Below are 15,034 nucleotides of genomic sequence, written 5' to 3' on the forward strand. Positions count from 1 at the left end.
CGTGGCACCTATGATTCTGGGGCCTAGATCATGGTTAGATTCAAGGGAATCCAAGCTACTGGCATAGGGAACAGTACTCTACCTAGTACGGAAGTGACACTTAGTAGCTTCAAGCCAAAGTGACCCGCACTACAAAGCGCAGCAAGGAAGGGCCCACAGACTACTGCACTGGTTCTGACCTTCTGTGGATCCGGGATCGGCTGGAGCCACTACTAGGCTGGCAACTGAAGTTGTGAGTAAAAGATCCCTTGAACCTGCAAAGACTGTGTTGGCTTGTCCTTACCAGCATCGCCGCCCAGCACTTTGACGCCGACGGCCTTGACCTCTCCCTCCATTATCCTCCTGAAGCCCGCACCACCTTTGGGGAGTGACACTATCCCGGCTGCCATAACACCTGCTCCGGTGAGGAATTCTGCAGCGGCGGCTACTCCCTGTCCACAAACCACAGGTGGCGTCACGACAAACTTTCCTAATCATCCCCACTCCTCTTCATTTGCTGCATGCCTCAGGGCAACTGGGCAAGTCCACCCATGACATCGCCTGACCCAACCCTCAACAGCCCGGCAACGAGTAGGTTAACCACCTGCCTCGTGGGGCGCTGCACCTAACACCATTTGTGCTTTGAGCACATAACACAAAATGAGCTCCGAATGGAGTCCCCCTGTGTGGAGTTCCAGCCCCTGTACACACTCTAATACTGTATGACCCCTGGTGAAAGAGGTGACTGAGTCAATGACAAAACTTTGGACTGGACTCGATAACTCTAACATAAATTTTATCATACACATTTACAGAAGGATACATAGAAAATGCCACAATGCAGAATTTTTCAAAAATACGGTCCAAAATTTTTTCAGAATGACTATAAGGTTTTAGTAAAAGAGACTATGGGAAATCATGTTAGAAATATGTAAAATGCACCTTTGTTAACGATTTCAGGAATACATAACTAATAACCAGCATAAATCAGTATGTATGTGCTCAACACTGTTCTGATTACCGCTCGATTTTTTATTTCAGTCAAAAAGAAATGTTAACATAGGAGACATTATTGTAGGCTACAAAAATGGACATTGCATAATTATTGGGCACTAACAATACAAATGTATGTTGTTATAACTTCGCAGTGCTTGAACTAGATTAACAGTACACATTATCTATAATCTAGTTGAAAAATGAAAAAAAAAAGGAAAAGCATCAGAAAAAAACAAACAAAAAAAATAAAATAAAGCATAAAATATTTACACTCTTATAAGATAGAACAACTTTTTGACTGAGGTGCCTGATCAGCTACTGGGACGCTTCCTCCATTTTCTTTAGCTGTCACTGCAGGGCCTATAAAGACAAGAATAACTTATAAGTATATGAAATATCGGGATACTGGTTGCATGAATATGTTCTTCTAGTTATTTGACATTTAGTGAATTCACGCAATTTAGTGTCTATAAGTAGAATTGAATCTATAAGAGCCATGGACAAGGGGCATAGTTTGGGCTTGATTTTAGAGAATATGATATGGATGTTGTCATATCAAAATATGAAAGCTCTGTCTTTACCATTACCATTAAAGAGATTGTCCACTACTTTAATATTAATGGCCTATACTTAGGATAGGTTATCAATGTCTGATTGGCTGGGGTCTTTGCATGATCATCATAACTAAAATTGCTATAATTAAAAGGTTGCTCAATTGTTTAAAGAGGTGGTTCACCCCTTTTCATTACTGGCCACATCGATATTATGTTGAGAAACAAGGTTTCTCTCAAATACCTTGTGTTGCCAATAGTGTCTGGGAGCGCCACTATTGTGGTCCACTTACCCAATTCGCGTGACCAACGGGCTCCGAGATCTCTGATGTCCGGTGATGTCATGTCAACTGAGGTGGGCCACAGTCTTCCTAAGTGACTGGGCTGTGGGTGGCATTTCACCGCTCTTCACAGCCTAGCCTCACAGCCCATCATCTCCCTGCTCTCTCCTTCACTGCAGAGCGCCACAGACTAGGCTGTGATGAGCGGTGAAATGCCTCCCGCAGCCCAGTAACTCACGGAGACTGGGACCGGCTGCAGTGATATCAGGTCAACAGGAAGTTAATGTGACATCATCGGACATCAGAGGTCATGAAGCCCAGGGGTCACGCAAAGGGTTTGAGCAGACTGTAATAGCTCTGCTCACAGGCACTATTGGCAACACAAGGTATTTGAGAGAAACCTTGTTTCTCAACATAATGTAGATGTGGCTAGTAATGAAAAGGGGTGAACCACCTCTTTAACATTGATAGCCTATCTCTAGGATAGGTCATCAAAATCTGATTGGCCACAGTCTGATACCCAGCACTCCCACCGACCAGCAGTTGGCAGTGTTAGCGGTGGCAGCATGCAGCCAGAAATGCTCAGTTCTAGAGCTGCTCCATCTTCTGATATCAGTCATGGCCGAGTACTGCACATCCGTCTTACAATCAGATCAATAGGAAGCAAATGTGTAGTACCTGGCTACATCCACTATGGGGCAGCTCCGGAACTGAGCATTTCCGGCTACCTACGGCCACTACAGGCACCAAGAGCAGCTGATTGGCAGGGTGCCGGGTGTCGGACCCCAGCCAATCAGATATCGATGACCTATTCTAAAGATAGGCCATCAATGTTAAAGGAGTGGAAAATCGCTTTAATTATAGTCATTTTGGTTATGGTGATCACACAAAAAAACAGTTGTGGAGTAACTTACTTAATTGTAGCCTGGTCAACGTTCATAAGATTCACACGTGAATATTTAAACACATATATGTAAAAGATAGTACTGGTGTCATCAATGTGTCCATTTTTACCATCAGTGTGTCATCAGTGTTTTTCATGGATGGATAAATAAATAAATGACAAAGCTTTTTCTATCCTTTGCAATCTTAAATACGTGCAGCATACAGATGACACACGGATGCCATCCATGTGCTGTACATGTTTTTCATGGACCCATAGACTTGTATTGGGCCTTTTTATCTGTGATACCAGAAAATAAATGGACATAGCTCTATGAGTTTTGCACGGACATAAGGTACATGTAAAAATATTGATATGTGAAGAGTACCATAGGTTAATATACGTACTGTACATGTGGTATTCGTGAAAAAGATGACTACAACACATACGAACAACAAAGACCAGTGAATGAGGCTATAAAAAGATTTGTGATGCTTATTTTAGAAAACAATGGGCACTGGTAATAAAATGTAATATTAGATTAGATCGGATCTTGTTTTGATCAATAAGTTTGATGATCATGCTTTGCTACGGTATATCTCTACCTTGCTTTGCAGGCTTTATGCCTTCTCTCTTCTGCTTTTCTTCTTCTAGAGCTTTCATTTTTGCTTCGTACTCATCCGCCAATGCCTTCCATTCCTTCTTGTTGTTGAGAATACGATCATACATTGGTTGTATCTCTGGGTGAAATCTTGAGAATTCCTGAAGGAGTACAAAGAAGATCAGAGTTGAATATGTCGTAGCAATCAAAATTTATATTATTGTTATCCAATTTAATCATGATCAGTGTTGTCTTCTTTCTTTAGAGATAAAAAACTATGAAATAGACCAAGTTCACTGGAAATGATATTGGATGATCATGGTGTATATTGTTATCTTACATTTTTAGTATGAGCATTTATGGACCTAAGTAAGTAGCTGCAAAGAAGCTGTCATGGCTCGATTCCGGAGCTTAATCTGGTGACCTCTAGTTGTGTGATTGGTTTCCATCTCTGTTGAACCACTGCATATTTTTTCTTTGCCCTATTGCTGATATTACTCTTGTCTTTCTTTTCCTTTGCTTATATTTCTATTCAGGTGTGTTTGGTATGCCCTATAACTTCTTTGGAGGGGGCTAATTATACTCACCATTAACATGCATTCATTACTGGCTACATTTCTGGATAGATGGATCTTTGGAGTCCCAGCTCTTCATTTAAGGATAATCTTGCTGAATAATGATTATTGCTTTTCCCTGCAGTTTGTTTGTGTGTTTCCCTTAACAGAATTCATACCTTTCGTTTATGTTTGGGATTTGGGAGGATTCCATAAATCTTTTGGATTTCCTCTGTCTTCCCTGTACGATTGTGTTTGTAAGATTTTAACCTTCTACCTGTATGCACTTCATTTTTGCTAATTGATGTTTAGTGTAGTACTTTATAGTTGAGGGTGCAATTGAGGTCACTCATGATCAGCTAACAACAAGTGGGGTGCCATTTCGAAATCTTAGGGTGCAACATCTGCGATCAGGCAGGCAGGACAAATCAGGGTCAGATTTAGGGCTTCTTCTAGTCTGACTAGTTGATTACAGGTATTGCATCTCTCCTGGTTTGTTCATCCCCATGTGAGTGATAGTGTTATGGGAGTGATGAGTAACAGAAGCAGGGGCACCTGGGCTCGCCCTCAGAATGGGGACCCTGCGCTATCCCTTTTCCCAGAGGTCGCCCAACGGTGGCAAGGTCTGGACTGCCAGCGCAACTTTAACTCATGTCTGAACCCTGGTTTATCACCCCCTCTCCCCCACCCCTGGGGAGGGCTGGGATCAAAGTAACAACTAGTGATGAGCGAGTACTAAAAAGCTCGGGTGCTCGAAGCTCGGGCCGAGCCTCCCAAGATACTCGTGTACTCGGGCCGAGCAATGAGCCCAATGTTATCCTATGAGAGACCCGAGTATTTTTGTGAAATGACCCCCCGGCAGCATGGAGAAACCCTAAAAATGGCACAAAAGTCTCAGAAGAGTGCTCAAATGACATGGCAACAGCATGGGGAAGACCCCTTGAACCATTTATCACTCAAAAGTCACAGCTGTGAACAATTTTGTCCGCGTTTCATGCCATTTTTACGGACTCACCAGAAAACCTTCCAAAATGACCCCAAAATGATTTTTCATGGCAGAAATGTTAAGGGCACATACCCAATAGTGAGATAGAGCTAATGTATGTTACTTTTTGAGATCAATACATGAAAGATTTTACGTAAAACATTGTGTGGCACTCCGATGTCCCTGAGAAGAGACGTACATAAAGGCCTCTGAGTATAATATGCCCATTTTGAGGAAGTGAGTCTTTGTAGTATTTTCCTTTGCCAGGGCAGTCCAAAATTGTGAGGTTCACCAATACCCCTGCATACAGACGTGCATGATGGCCTGTAAACCTGAAGTGCCCATTGTAAGGAAGTGGGTCTATTGTAGTATAGCCCTTAGGCAGGGCAGCCAAAAATTGGGAGGCTCCACGTTGTCCCTGGATAGAGACGTGCATGATGGCCTGTAAACCTGAAGTGCCCATTGTAAGGAAGTGGGTCTATTGTAGTATAGCCCTTAGGCAGGGCAGCCAAAAATTGGGAGGCTCCACGTTGTCCCTGGATAGAGACGTGCATGATGGCCTGTAAACCTGAAGTGCCCATTGTAAGGAAGTGGGTCTATTGTAGTATAGCCCTTAGGCAGGGCAGCCAAAAATTGGGAGGCTCCACGTTGTCCCTGGATAGAGACGTGCATGATGGCCTGTAAACCTGAAGTGCCCGTTGTAAGGAAGTGGGTCTATTGTAGTATAGCCCTTAGGCAGGGCAGCCAAAAATTGGGAGGCTCCACGTTGTCCCTGGATAGAGACGTGCATGATGGCCTGTAAACCTGAAGTGCCCATTGTAAGGAAGTGGGTCTATTGTAGTATAGCCCTTAGGCAGGGCAGCCAAAAATTGGGAGGCTCCACGTTGTCCCTGGATAGAGACGTGCATGATGGCCTGTAAACCTGAAGTGCCCATTGTAAGGAAGTGGGTCTATTGTAGTATAGCCCTTAGGCAGGGCAGCCAAAAATTGGGAGGCTCCACGTTGTCCCTGGATAGAGACCTGTTAGGTTCTTAGTGCCTCCGTGCTTGCATTTAAAAACCGCACGTGAGTGCCTGTTGGTGGCAGCTTTCCGCTGCACTTGTGTGCGTTTTGCAAAAACTTGGATATAACGCACAAGTCTAGTGAATACACATCAGCACAGCATTGCAAAATGCGCAAGGGCGTTGTCAACGAACAAGGAAGTGGACGTGATGGTGGTGCAGGCAGAGACCGAGGTCGTGTGCAAGCTCTAATTTCGCCACAACAAAGGGCCACATCTACTCGCTCGCACGTCCTGTCCCAAATTCTTGGGGACCGCAGCAGTACACCGCTGTTGAACCAAGACCAGTGTCAACAGGTTGTTAGTTGGATAGCGGATAATGCTTCCAGTCAGATTGGCACCACCACAAACACTCTGTCTTCCACACGGTCAAGTGTCAGTAGCCGTGATACTGCACCGCACATTTCAGAACCTGATCCTCCTTCCTACCACCAGGCCGAGTACACGTCCTCGGACATTACTGATCCCACACTTGGACACTCGGAAGAGCTGTTCACGTTTCAATTCGCACATTCTGGCCTCTCGCCAGCTCATGTTGAAGTGGGTCATCAGGAGATCGTATGTACAGATGCCCAAATATTTGAGCAGCCACGTTCTCACGAAGTTGGCAACGTGTCTCAACAAGGGGTGGACGATGATGAGACACAATTGTCAGGAAGTCAGGAGGAGGAGCAGGGTGCGGAAGAGGAAGACGACGTGGTGGATGATCCAGTAACTGACCCAACCTGGCAGGAGGATATGCAGAGCGAGGACAGCAGTGCACGGGGGGGGAGGCGTAGCATCCCAACAGGCAGTAAGAAGCACAATTATATAACGCACAAGTCTAGTGAATACACGTCAGCACAGCATTGCAAAATGCGCAAGGGCGTTGGCAAGGAACAAGGAAGTGGACGTGATGGTGGTGCAGGCAGAGGCTGAGGTCGTGGGCAAGCTCTAATTTCGCCACAACAGAGGGCCACATCTAGTCGCTCGCACGTCCTGTCCCAAATTCTTGGGGACCGCAGCAGTACACCGCTCTTGAACCAAGACCAGTGTCAACAGGTTGTTAGTTGGATAGCGGATAATGCTTCCAGTCAGATTGGCACCACCACAAACACTCTGTCTTCCACACGGTCAAGTGTCAGTAGCCGTGATACTGCACCGCACATTTCAGAACCTGATCCTCCTTCCTACCACCAGGCCGAGTACACGTCCACGGACATTACTGATCCCACACTTGGACACTCGGAAGAGCTGTTCGTTCACGTTTCCATTCACACATTCTGGCCTCTCGCCAGCTCCTGTTGAAGTGGGCCATGACGAGATTGTATGTACAGATGCCCAAATATTTGAGCAGCCACGTTCTCACGAAGTTGGCAACGTGTCTCAACAAGGGGTGGACGATGATGAGACACAATTGTCAGGAAGTCAGGAGGAGGAGCAGGGTGCGGAAGAGGAAGACGTGGTGGATGATCCAGTAACTGACCCAACCTGGCAGGAGGATATGCAGAGCGAGGACAGCAGTGCACAGGGGGAGGGAGGCGTAGCATCCCAACAGGCAGTAAGAAGCAGGGTGGTGGCCCCAGGCAGACGTCAGGCAACTGTTCCCCGGAACAACACGACACAAGGTGCCTGTACAAATGTTAGGTCTTCCCGAGTCTGGCAGTTTTTTAAGTTGGCTCCAGATGATTCTAAAAAGGCCATTTGCAACACCTGCCGTGCCAGCATCAGCAGGGGTACCAAAACTAGCAGCCTGACCACCACCAGCATGATCAGGCACATGTCAGCCAAGCACCCGACTTTGTGGGATGTACAACAGAGTCGAGGAGCAGTGCTTGCTGACGTCACTGCTTCGTCTTCGCTTGTTGTGCATGCGAGCCAATCCCCTGTCCATGCTGCCCGAGAACAAGCCTCCTCCGGCCCTGCACCTGCAGTTTCCCACGCAGAAATAACACCATCATCAAGCACGTCCTTGTCCCAGCGCAGCGTTCAGTTATCCATTCAGCAAACCTTTGAACGCAGGCGCAAATACACTGCCAACGACCCACATGCCACACTTCTAAATGCTAACATTTCGCGACTGCTTGCGCTGGAAATGTTGCCTTTTAGGCTGGTTGAGACAGAAGCATTCCGCGACCTGATGGTGGCAGCTGTCCCACATTACTCGGTCCCCAGCCGCCACTATTTCTCCCGGTGTGCCGTCCCCGCATTGCTAACCACGTGTCACAAAACATCACACGTGCCCTGAACAACGCTGTTTCAGCCAAAGTCCACCTAACCACAGACACGTGGACAAGTGCATGTGGGCAAGGCCGCTACATCTCGTTGACGTCACACTGGGTTAATATTGTGGAAGCTGGGACCCAGTCTGAGCGAGGGACGGAACACGTCCTTCACACACCAAGTTTTGCAGGCCCTACCTCAGTCAGGGTTTCACCCACACTCTACAGCTCCGGAATGTCATGCTCCTCAGCCTCCTCCTCCTCCTGCGCATCCTCATCCACTTTACCCTACACACCAGTCCCAAGCTGGAAGTGTTGCGGGCGGAGGAGGGGACGCTGCGCTCTCCCACTGCTCGGGTCCGGCTGCCGCTGCTCTACGGCTGCTGCTGCTCGGTGGCTCGAGCGATGGCCGGATCCCGGGGACTCGAGCGGCTTTCATCGCCCGTGAGTGAAAAGGGGTCGTTTGGGTTTTGGGGATATTGTCCGTGACGCCATCCACGGTTGTGGTGATTGTGTGGACACCACCGCTGCTCTGGACGGGGATCCCGGGAGCCTGTGACAGGGAGCAGCTTTGTTGTTATTTCTCCACGCCGTGGGTAGGGGGGTTGGTTGTCCCAGGGCCCGGTGATGGGGTAGAGATGGATGACAGGCGGGTTGCGGGGCCTGATGAGGTGCAAGGTCGCAGGGGCAGCGCTGTGCCGCACGGCACGGAGGTACTCACTCAGCCCAATGATGATGACACAGTTCACGGTAAAACAAGTGGCTGGATGGACGGGTCCCTCGGACGGCTGCGGTTGTTCCTCCCTGCAGGTTAGTGATGACTGTCTCTCCCTGCACCTAAGTTCAGTGTTGGTAGTGATGGTTTCCCACCGGTAACCCGCTCCCCGACCTGGATATGGGCCGGAGGAGCCCCTTTTGCCCACAGGCGCTGGCCCTGGGAGACGGTTGCCCTTAGCGGTGGCGGTGTCTCCCCTTCACGGTTGGACGGTTGCCTTCTATCGTGACTTGGCTGTTTGGAAACCCTGAGGTCCCCTTCACTAACGGATTTGGCAAATTCACGGCGACACCAAGCCTTGCCGGGATCCGAAAGGCCCCTGCCAATGGTGCTGGCTTCTCTTTGTATACCGGTCCGGTACGGCCGGGTCACCACCCATCCACGGTCCTTACGGCAGACTCCAATCGGCCTCCACTGCAGACGGCCCCACATCCTGCCAACCTTGCTGTCCTGTCCGGGCCACACACCCGGACCAACTTCAGGCTCTTTGCTGTCACTTTTCTCCTCTCTACTACTTTCCTCCTTCAACTTCCTTAGCTTAACTCTCACTGCCTGTTTTTCCCTCCTCCTTGGTGGGTGGAGACCAACCGCCTGGCTCCACCCCCTGGTGTGGACAACAGCCCCTGGGGAAGGCAACAAGGATTTTGTGTTTTGACTATGATATGCCTGCAGGGAGTGTGGGGTGTGTAAGTGTTGTGCTCTGTGGCCCCTGGCTTGTCCAGGGCGACACAGAAGCACTGCAGCACTGCCTCGGCGAAGCGGCAACAGGCTGTGCTGAAGCTAATCTGCATAGGTGACAAACCCCACAATGCAGAAGAGGTGTGGACAGCTCTGAAACAGCAGGCAGATCACTGGCTCACACCTCTGAACCTAAAGCCAGGAAAGGTCGTGTGTGACAATGGCCGGAACCTGGTGGCGGCTTTGAGGCGAGGCCACCTGACACATGTTCCATGCGTGGCCCATGTGCTCAACCTCGTGGTTCAGCAGTTTCTAAAGTCATACCCAGAGCTGTCTGATCTGCTGGTAAAAGTTCGCCGCCTGTCTGCACATTTTCGAAAGTCACCTACTGCTTCAGCCGGCCTTGCTGGCTTTCAGCGCCATTTGCATATTCCGGCTCACAGACTGGTGTGTGATGTCCCCACGCGTTGGAATTCAACTCTGCACATGTTGGTCAGGATATGTGAGCAGAAGAGGGCAGTTGTTGAGTACCTGCATCACCTAAGCCGTAGGGAAATGGGTCAAACTCCACACATAACACCTGAGGAGTGGAGATGGATGTCCGACCTATGTACCATCCGCCAAAACTTTGAGGACTCCACCAAGATGGTGAGCGGCGATGACGACATTATTAGCGTCACCATACCGCTTCTCTGCCTTCTAAAATGGTCTCTGCTCAAAAAACAACCATGATGCATTGCAGGCGGAGCGCGATGAGTTTGAGCAAGAAACAGTAGTGGGTGTGGGTGATAACACACAGCCCAGCCTCGTCTCATCACAACGTGCAGTGGAGGACTATGACGAGGAGGAGGATGAAGACATGGAGCAACTCTCTGGCCAAATTGAGGATATGACATGCAGTCATATCCTCGGTTCAGCGTGGCTGGCCAGAGGACAGGGTAGATGATGATGATGATGAGGAGGAGGAGGAGGACAGCATGTTCAGTCATCGTGTTGGTCAGGATACTGAAGTGATGGCTGTTAAGAGTCTGGCACACATGGCTGACTTTATGGTAAGCTGCCTGTCTCGTGACCCTCGCGTTAAGAACATCTTGGCCGACAATCATTACTGGTTGGTAACACTGTTAGACCCACGCTACAAGGAGAACTTTATGTCTCTTATTCCCGAGGCGGAGAGGTCAGGAAAAATGCAGCAGTTCCAGAAGGCCATAGTCACGGAAGTAGGCAAAGCATTCCCCTCACAAAACGATAGCGGCATAGGTCAGGAATCAGTGGACAACCAAGGCGTACAGCCGAGAGGGGCACAAGTCCAATCCGCCAGAGGTAGGGGAACAGTCTTTAAGATGTGGGACAGTTTTCTCAGCCCCTCACATACCACAGCCCCTGAGGTGCGGGGTAGTGCCACAAGAAATCCTAAGTTTGCCCAGATGCTCAAGGAGTACCTTGCAGATCAAACAACTGTACTCTGACATTCCTCTGTGCCTTACAATTAATGGGTATCCAAGCTGGACACGTGGCATGAATTGGCTCTCTACGCCTTGGAAGTCCTGGCCTGCCCTGCCGCTAGCGTTTTGTCAGAGCGTGTTTTTAGTGCCGCAGGTGGAATCATTACAGATAAACGCACCTGCCTGTCAACTGTAAATGCTGACAGGCTGACTCTGATCAAGATGAACAAGGGTTGGATTGGGCCAGACTTCACCACACCACCAGCAAATGACAGCGGAATTTAAAGTTTGTAACGGGATTTTGCCATGTACCTCCACTCACCCATGGTAACACACTTCTGGACTTTGGCTAATCGCTGGACTGCTCCTCCTTCTCCTCATGCGCCATCATGATGACCGTTACAAGAGTTAGGCCTTTGTTTCAGGTATACCCCAGTGGTAAATTTTTTCGCCCATTCTTTCAGAATGGGCATTACAACGACAGGAGACCCGCTCCTTTGCAATGGGAACAATGTTTTGAGGCCCTCATGCACATCTCTATCCAGGGACAATATGGAGCCTGACGCTGCCACCGACAGGCACACACATGCGGTTTTTAAATGCAAGCACGGACGCAATAAGAACCTAACAGGTTTTTAGGAGCGACAATTACTGAGAAGTCTGACACTATCAGCCACTGCTGACTGACGTGTATTATACACTACACTTGTGCGTTATATAATAGTTTGTGAAAAACGTGCACCTGTACGCTGCCACCGACAGGCACACACGTGCGGTTTTTAAATGCAAGCACGGACGCAATAAGAACCTAACAGGTTTTTAGGAGCGACAATTACTGAGAAGTCTGACACTATCAGCCACTGCTGACTGACGTGTATTATACACTACACTTGTGCGTTATATAATAGTTTGTGAAAAACGTGCACCTGTACGCTGCCACCGACAGGCACACACGTGCGGTTTTTAAATGCAAGCACGGACGCAATAAGAACCTAACAGGTTTTTAGGAGCGACAATTACTGAGAAGTCTGACACTATCAGCCACTGCTGACTGACGTGTATTATACACTACACTTGTGCGTTATATAATAGTTTGTGAAAAACGTGCACCTGTACGCTGCCACCGACAGGCACACACGTGCGGTTTTTAAATGCAAGCACGGACGCAATAAGAACCTAACAGGTTTTTAGGAGCGACAATTACTGAGAAGTCTGACACTATCAGACACTGCTGACTGACGTGTATTATTCACTAGACTTCTGCGTTATATAATAGTTTGTGAAAAATGCACACAAGTGCACCTGTACGCTGCCACCGACAGGCACACACGTGCGGTTTTTAAATGCAAGCACGGACGCAATAAGAACCTAACAGGTTTTTAGGAGCGACAATTACTGAGAAGTCTGACACTATCAGCCACTGCTGACTGACGTGTATTATTCACTAGACTTGTGCGTTATATAATAGTTTGTGAAAAACGTGCACCTGTACGCTGCCACCGACAGGCACACACGTGCGGTTTTTAAATGCAAGCACGGACGCAATAAGAACCTAACAGGTTTTTAGGAGCGACAATTACTGAGAAGTCTGACACTATCTGGACTGTTTTAGACTGTATACACCAGCCCCAGATATGATGAAGGCTGGTATACGGTCACCACTAGGAATGGCTATATACCCTGCCTGCCTGCCTGCCTGCCTGTATACTGCTACAATAGTCCTGACAAGGACTCTTTTGGTCAGTAGCCTGTATTCCAACCTGGCTATACCCTGCCTGTATACAGCAACAATAGTCCTGAGAAGGACTCTGCTACTGTACTCCGACCTGGCTATACCCTGCCTGCCTGTATACAACTAGAATAGTCCTGAGAAGGACTTTTGGTCACACTGTTTGCAGCCCTGCTACGGAAATAGCTATAAAGGGCCGCAAACCTTTCCCTGAAGCAGCGACACTCTCCCTGCACTCACTGTCTGGATAGCTGTGAGCAGAGCACAGCGCGCCGGCCGGTATAAAGGCTCGGTCACGCTGTGCAGGCCGGCCAATCACTGCAATTCCACAACTAACAGGGCTGTGGCATTGCAGTGGTCTGCCAGCCAATCCCTGCATGAGGGCTGGCTCTCAAAAGAGCGCCAACATGCAGAAATGAAGACCACGAGTACAGCACGAGTATCGCGAGATTACTCGGTCCCCGCCGAGTAGACCGAGTACAGTGATACTCGTGCGAGTACCGAGTAGTAACAAGCATGCTCGCTCATCACTAGTAACAACCCCACAAATAACTCAGACAGGGGAGAACTTAAACACATATACACTGCAATCAGAAACAGGGGAGAGACAACACTTGAGCATGAAGAAATAAGATACAGAGAGGAAATAAACTGACAACAGGGATATTTACACACTGCACCAGATATCATACAACTGATCACCAGACACTGGATCACATGCTAAAGCCTGGAATTGCTAGAGCAATGCTGGAGCTATAATCGGAGATGAGGAACCAGATCTAGCACTTTATAAAGGGTGGAGGTAGCTATGAGTGGTCATTAGCAACCTGACCTCCTAGCAGCAGTTCACAAGCCATCAGGAATTAACTCCTGCTGGACTGATTAGCAGTGAACAAGAAATAGCTGACGCCCGGCTCTGGCTGAAAAACTAAGAGAAACCAGATTGCCTGTCAAACTCTGCTGTGTGAACAGAGTCCAACACGACCATACCACACCTAGCGAGTGCAGAGCAGAACACCGCATGACAGATAGAGCTCAGTCGTAACAGAAGTACATACCATAAAGGTATTTCATGCAACTACTATGAGACCCATGATTTCATTAAAACTACGTGGCAATAACGTTTGGAAGACCCATCTTCAGAATTGGTAGCATGCAAAGGAATGGAGCATAGGCTCAAAATGCATGGAAAGGGGTATGAAAGGGGAAACAAGCATCAGGCTGTTCTGTCTTGTGTGTGAAAACGTGGTACCGTGGATTTCAATCTTTGCTATGAAGATTTATTTCTTCTTAAGGACATCACAAGGTGTTCTAAATAGTGGACAGTAAGGCAGCTCATGGGAACAACAAATTTACCATATATGTAAAAAAAATATGGAATTATTAATCCAATTTTAGGTGTACTCTAATATACCATTGTTCTCTAATACACCATTTTTATCGTGCCACAAATTCTCCATTGATGGCTGTTCTCAATCCCAGCTGAGATCAACACTAGTTGACTAACTAATTAAAGGAAACAAGTACTGGTAGATGTTCTGTATATTTCTGCAATTCTTGTAAATTCCCTCAGGACATCCGTAATGGATTTAAAAAAAAGTATAACTATACTAATTATAACCGTTACTTCTATTAATACATTTTTATTTTAATACTAAGTATCAATGTAACCTTCTAGAATATGACAAATGGCTGATGAGAATGAGGTATTGTATAATTTTAATGTTGCAATTGTAGAAGTTATGTACTGGACACTTTTAGACAAAGACCGGAAGGACCACTGAAACTTCTGCATTGGATGGGCAGGGAAAGGAAGAGCTTACTTTATTGTATCGGTTGTAGGTTTCTATTACTACCATATATAGATCTCATATATCTATATATCTATATCTATATCTATATATATATATATATATATATATATATCTATATATATATCTATATATATAAATTATATATATATATATATATATATATATATATATATATATATATATATATACACACAGTATATATAAACTTACCTTATATACAAATGTGCATACAAAATCAATAAAACCACATTGCAGCTTAGGCAGCTCATCTGCTTTATTCCTGTCCATCATTGGCTATAAGAAAACACAATTAGTTATGGGCTTTATTATGATGTGTGTTATAGAATTGCATTAAAAAAAAAAAAACATTGTTCAATGTCTGATAGAGATTACACCCCTTCTTTTCTCATCTGTCAGTTGAACTTGATGGCCATATACCTTTTTTCAACTGAATTTTATAAGTCTACTGTGTAACAAACGGAGTATACGATATGTTTATTTA

General features: G+C 46.9%; 1 protein-coding gene across 1 annotated transcript in view; it reads right to left on the minus strand.

Moving 5' to 3' along the window:
• Positions 1 to 1,249: 1,249 nt before the first annotated feature.
• Positions 1,250 to 15,034, minus strand: part of PDE6A (phosphodiesterase 6A) — a 223,790-nt gene continuing 210,005 nt past the window's right edge. Inside the window, exons 20-22 of the mRNA XM_075342357.1 lie at positions 14,743 to 14,826; positions 3,296 to 3,452; positions 1,250 to 1,335 (exon numbers count right to left, since the gene is read on the minus strand). Coding sequence (XP_075198472.1) covers positions 1,250 to 1,335; positions 3,296 to 3,452; positions 14,743 to 14,826 — 327 coding nt within the window. The remainder of the gene's footprint in view (positions 1,336 to 3,295; positions 3,453 to 14,742; positions 14,827 to 15,034) is intronic.

The sequence above is a fragment of the Anomaloglossus baeobatrachus genome, chromosome 4 (genome assembly GCF_048569485.1).
Source record: "Anomaloglossus baeobatrachus isolate aAnoBae1 chromosome 4, aAnoBae1.hap1, whole genome shotgun sequence".
Lineage (NCBI taxonomy): Eukaryota > Metazoa > Chordata > Amphibia > Anura > Aromobatidae > Anomaloglossus > Anomaloglossus baeobatrachus.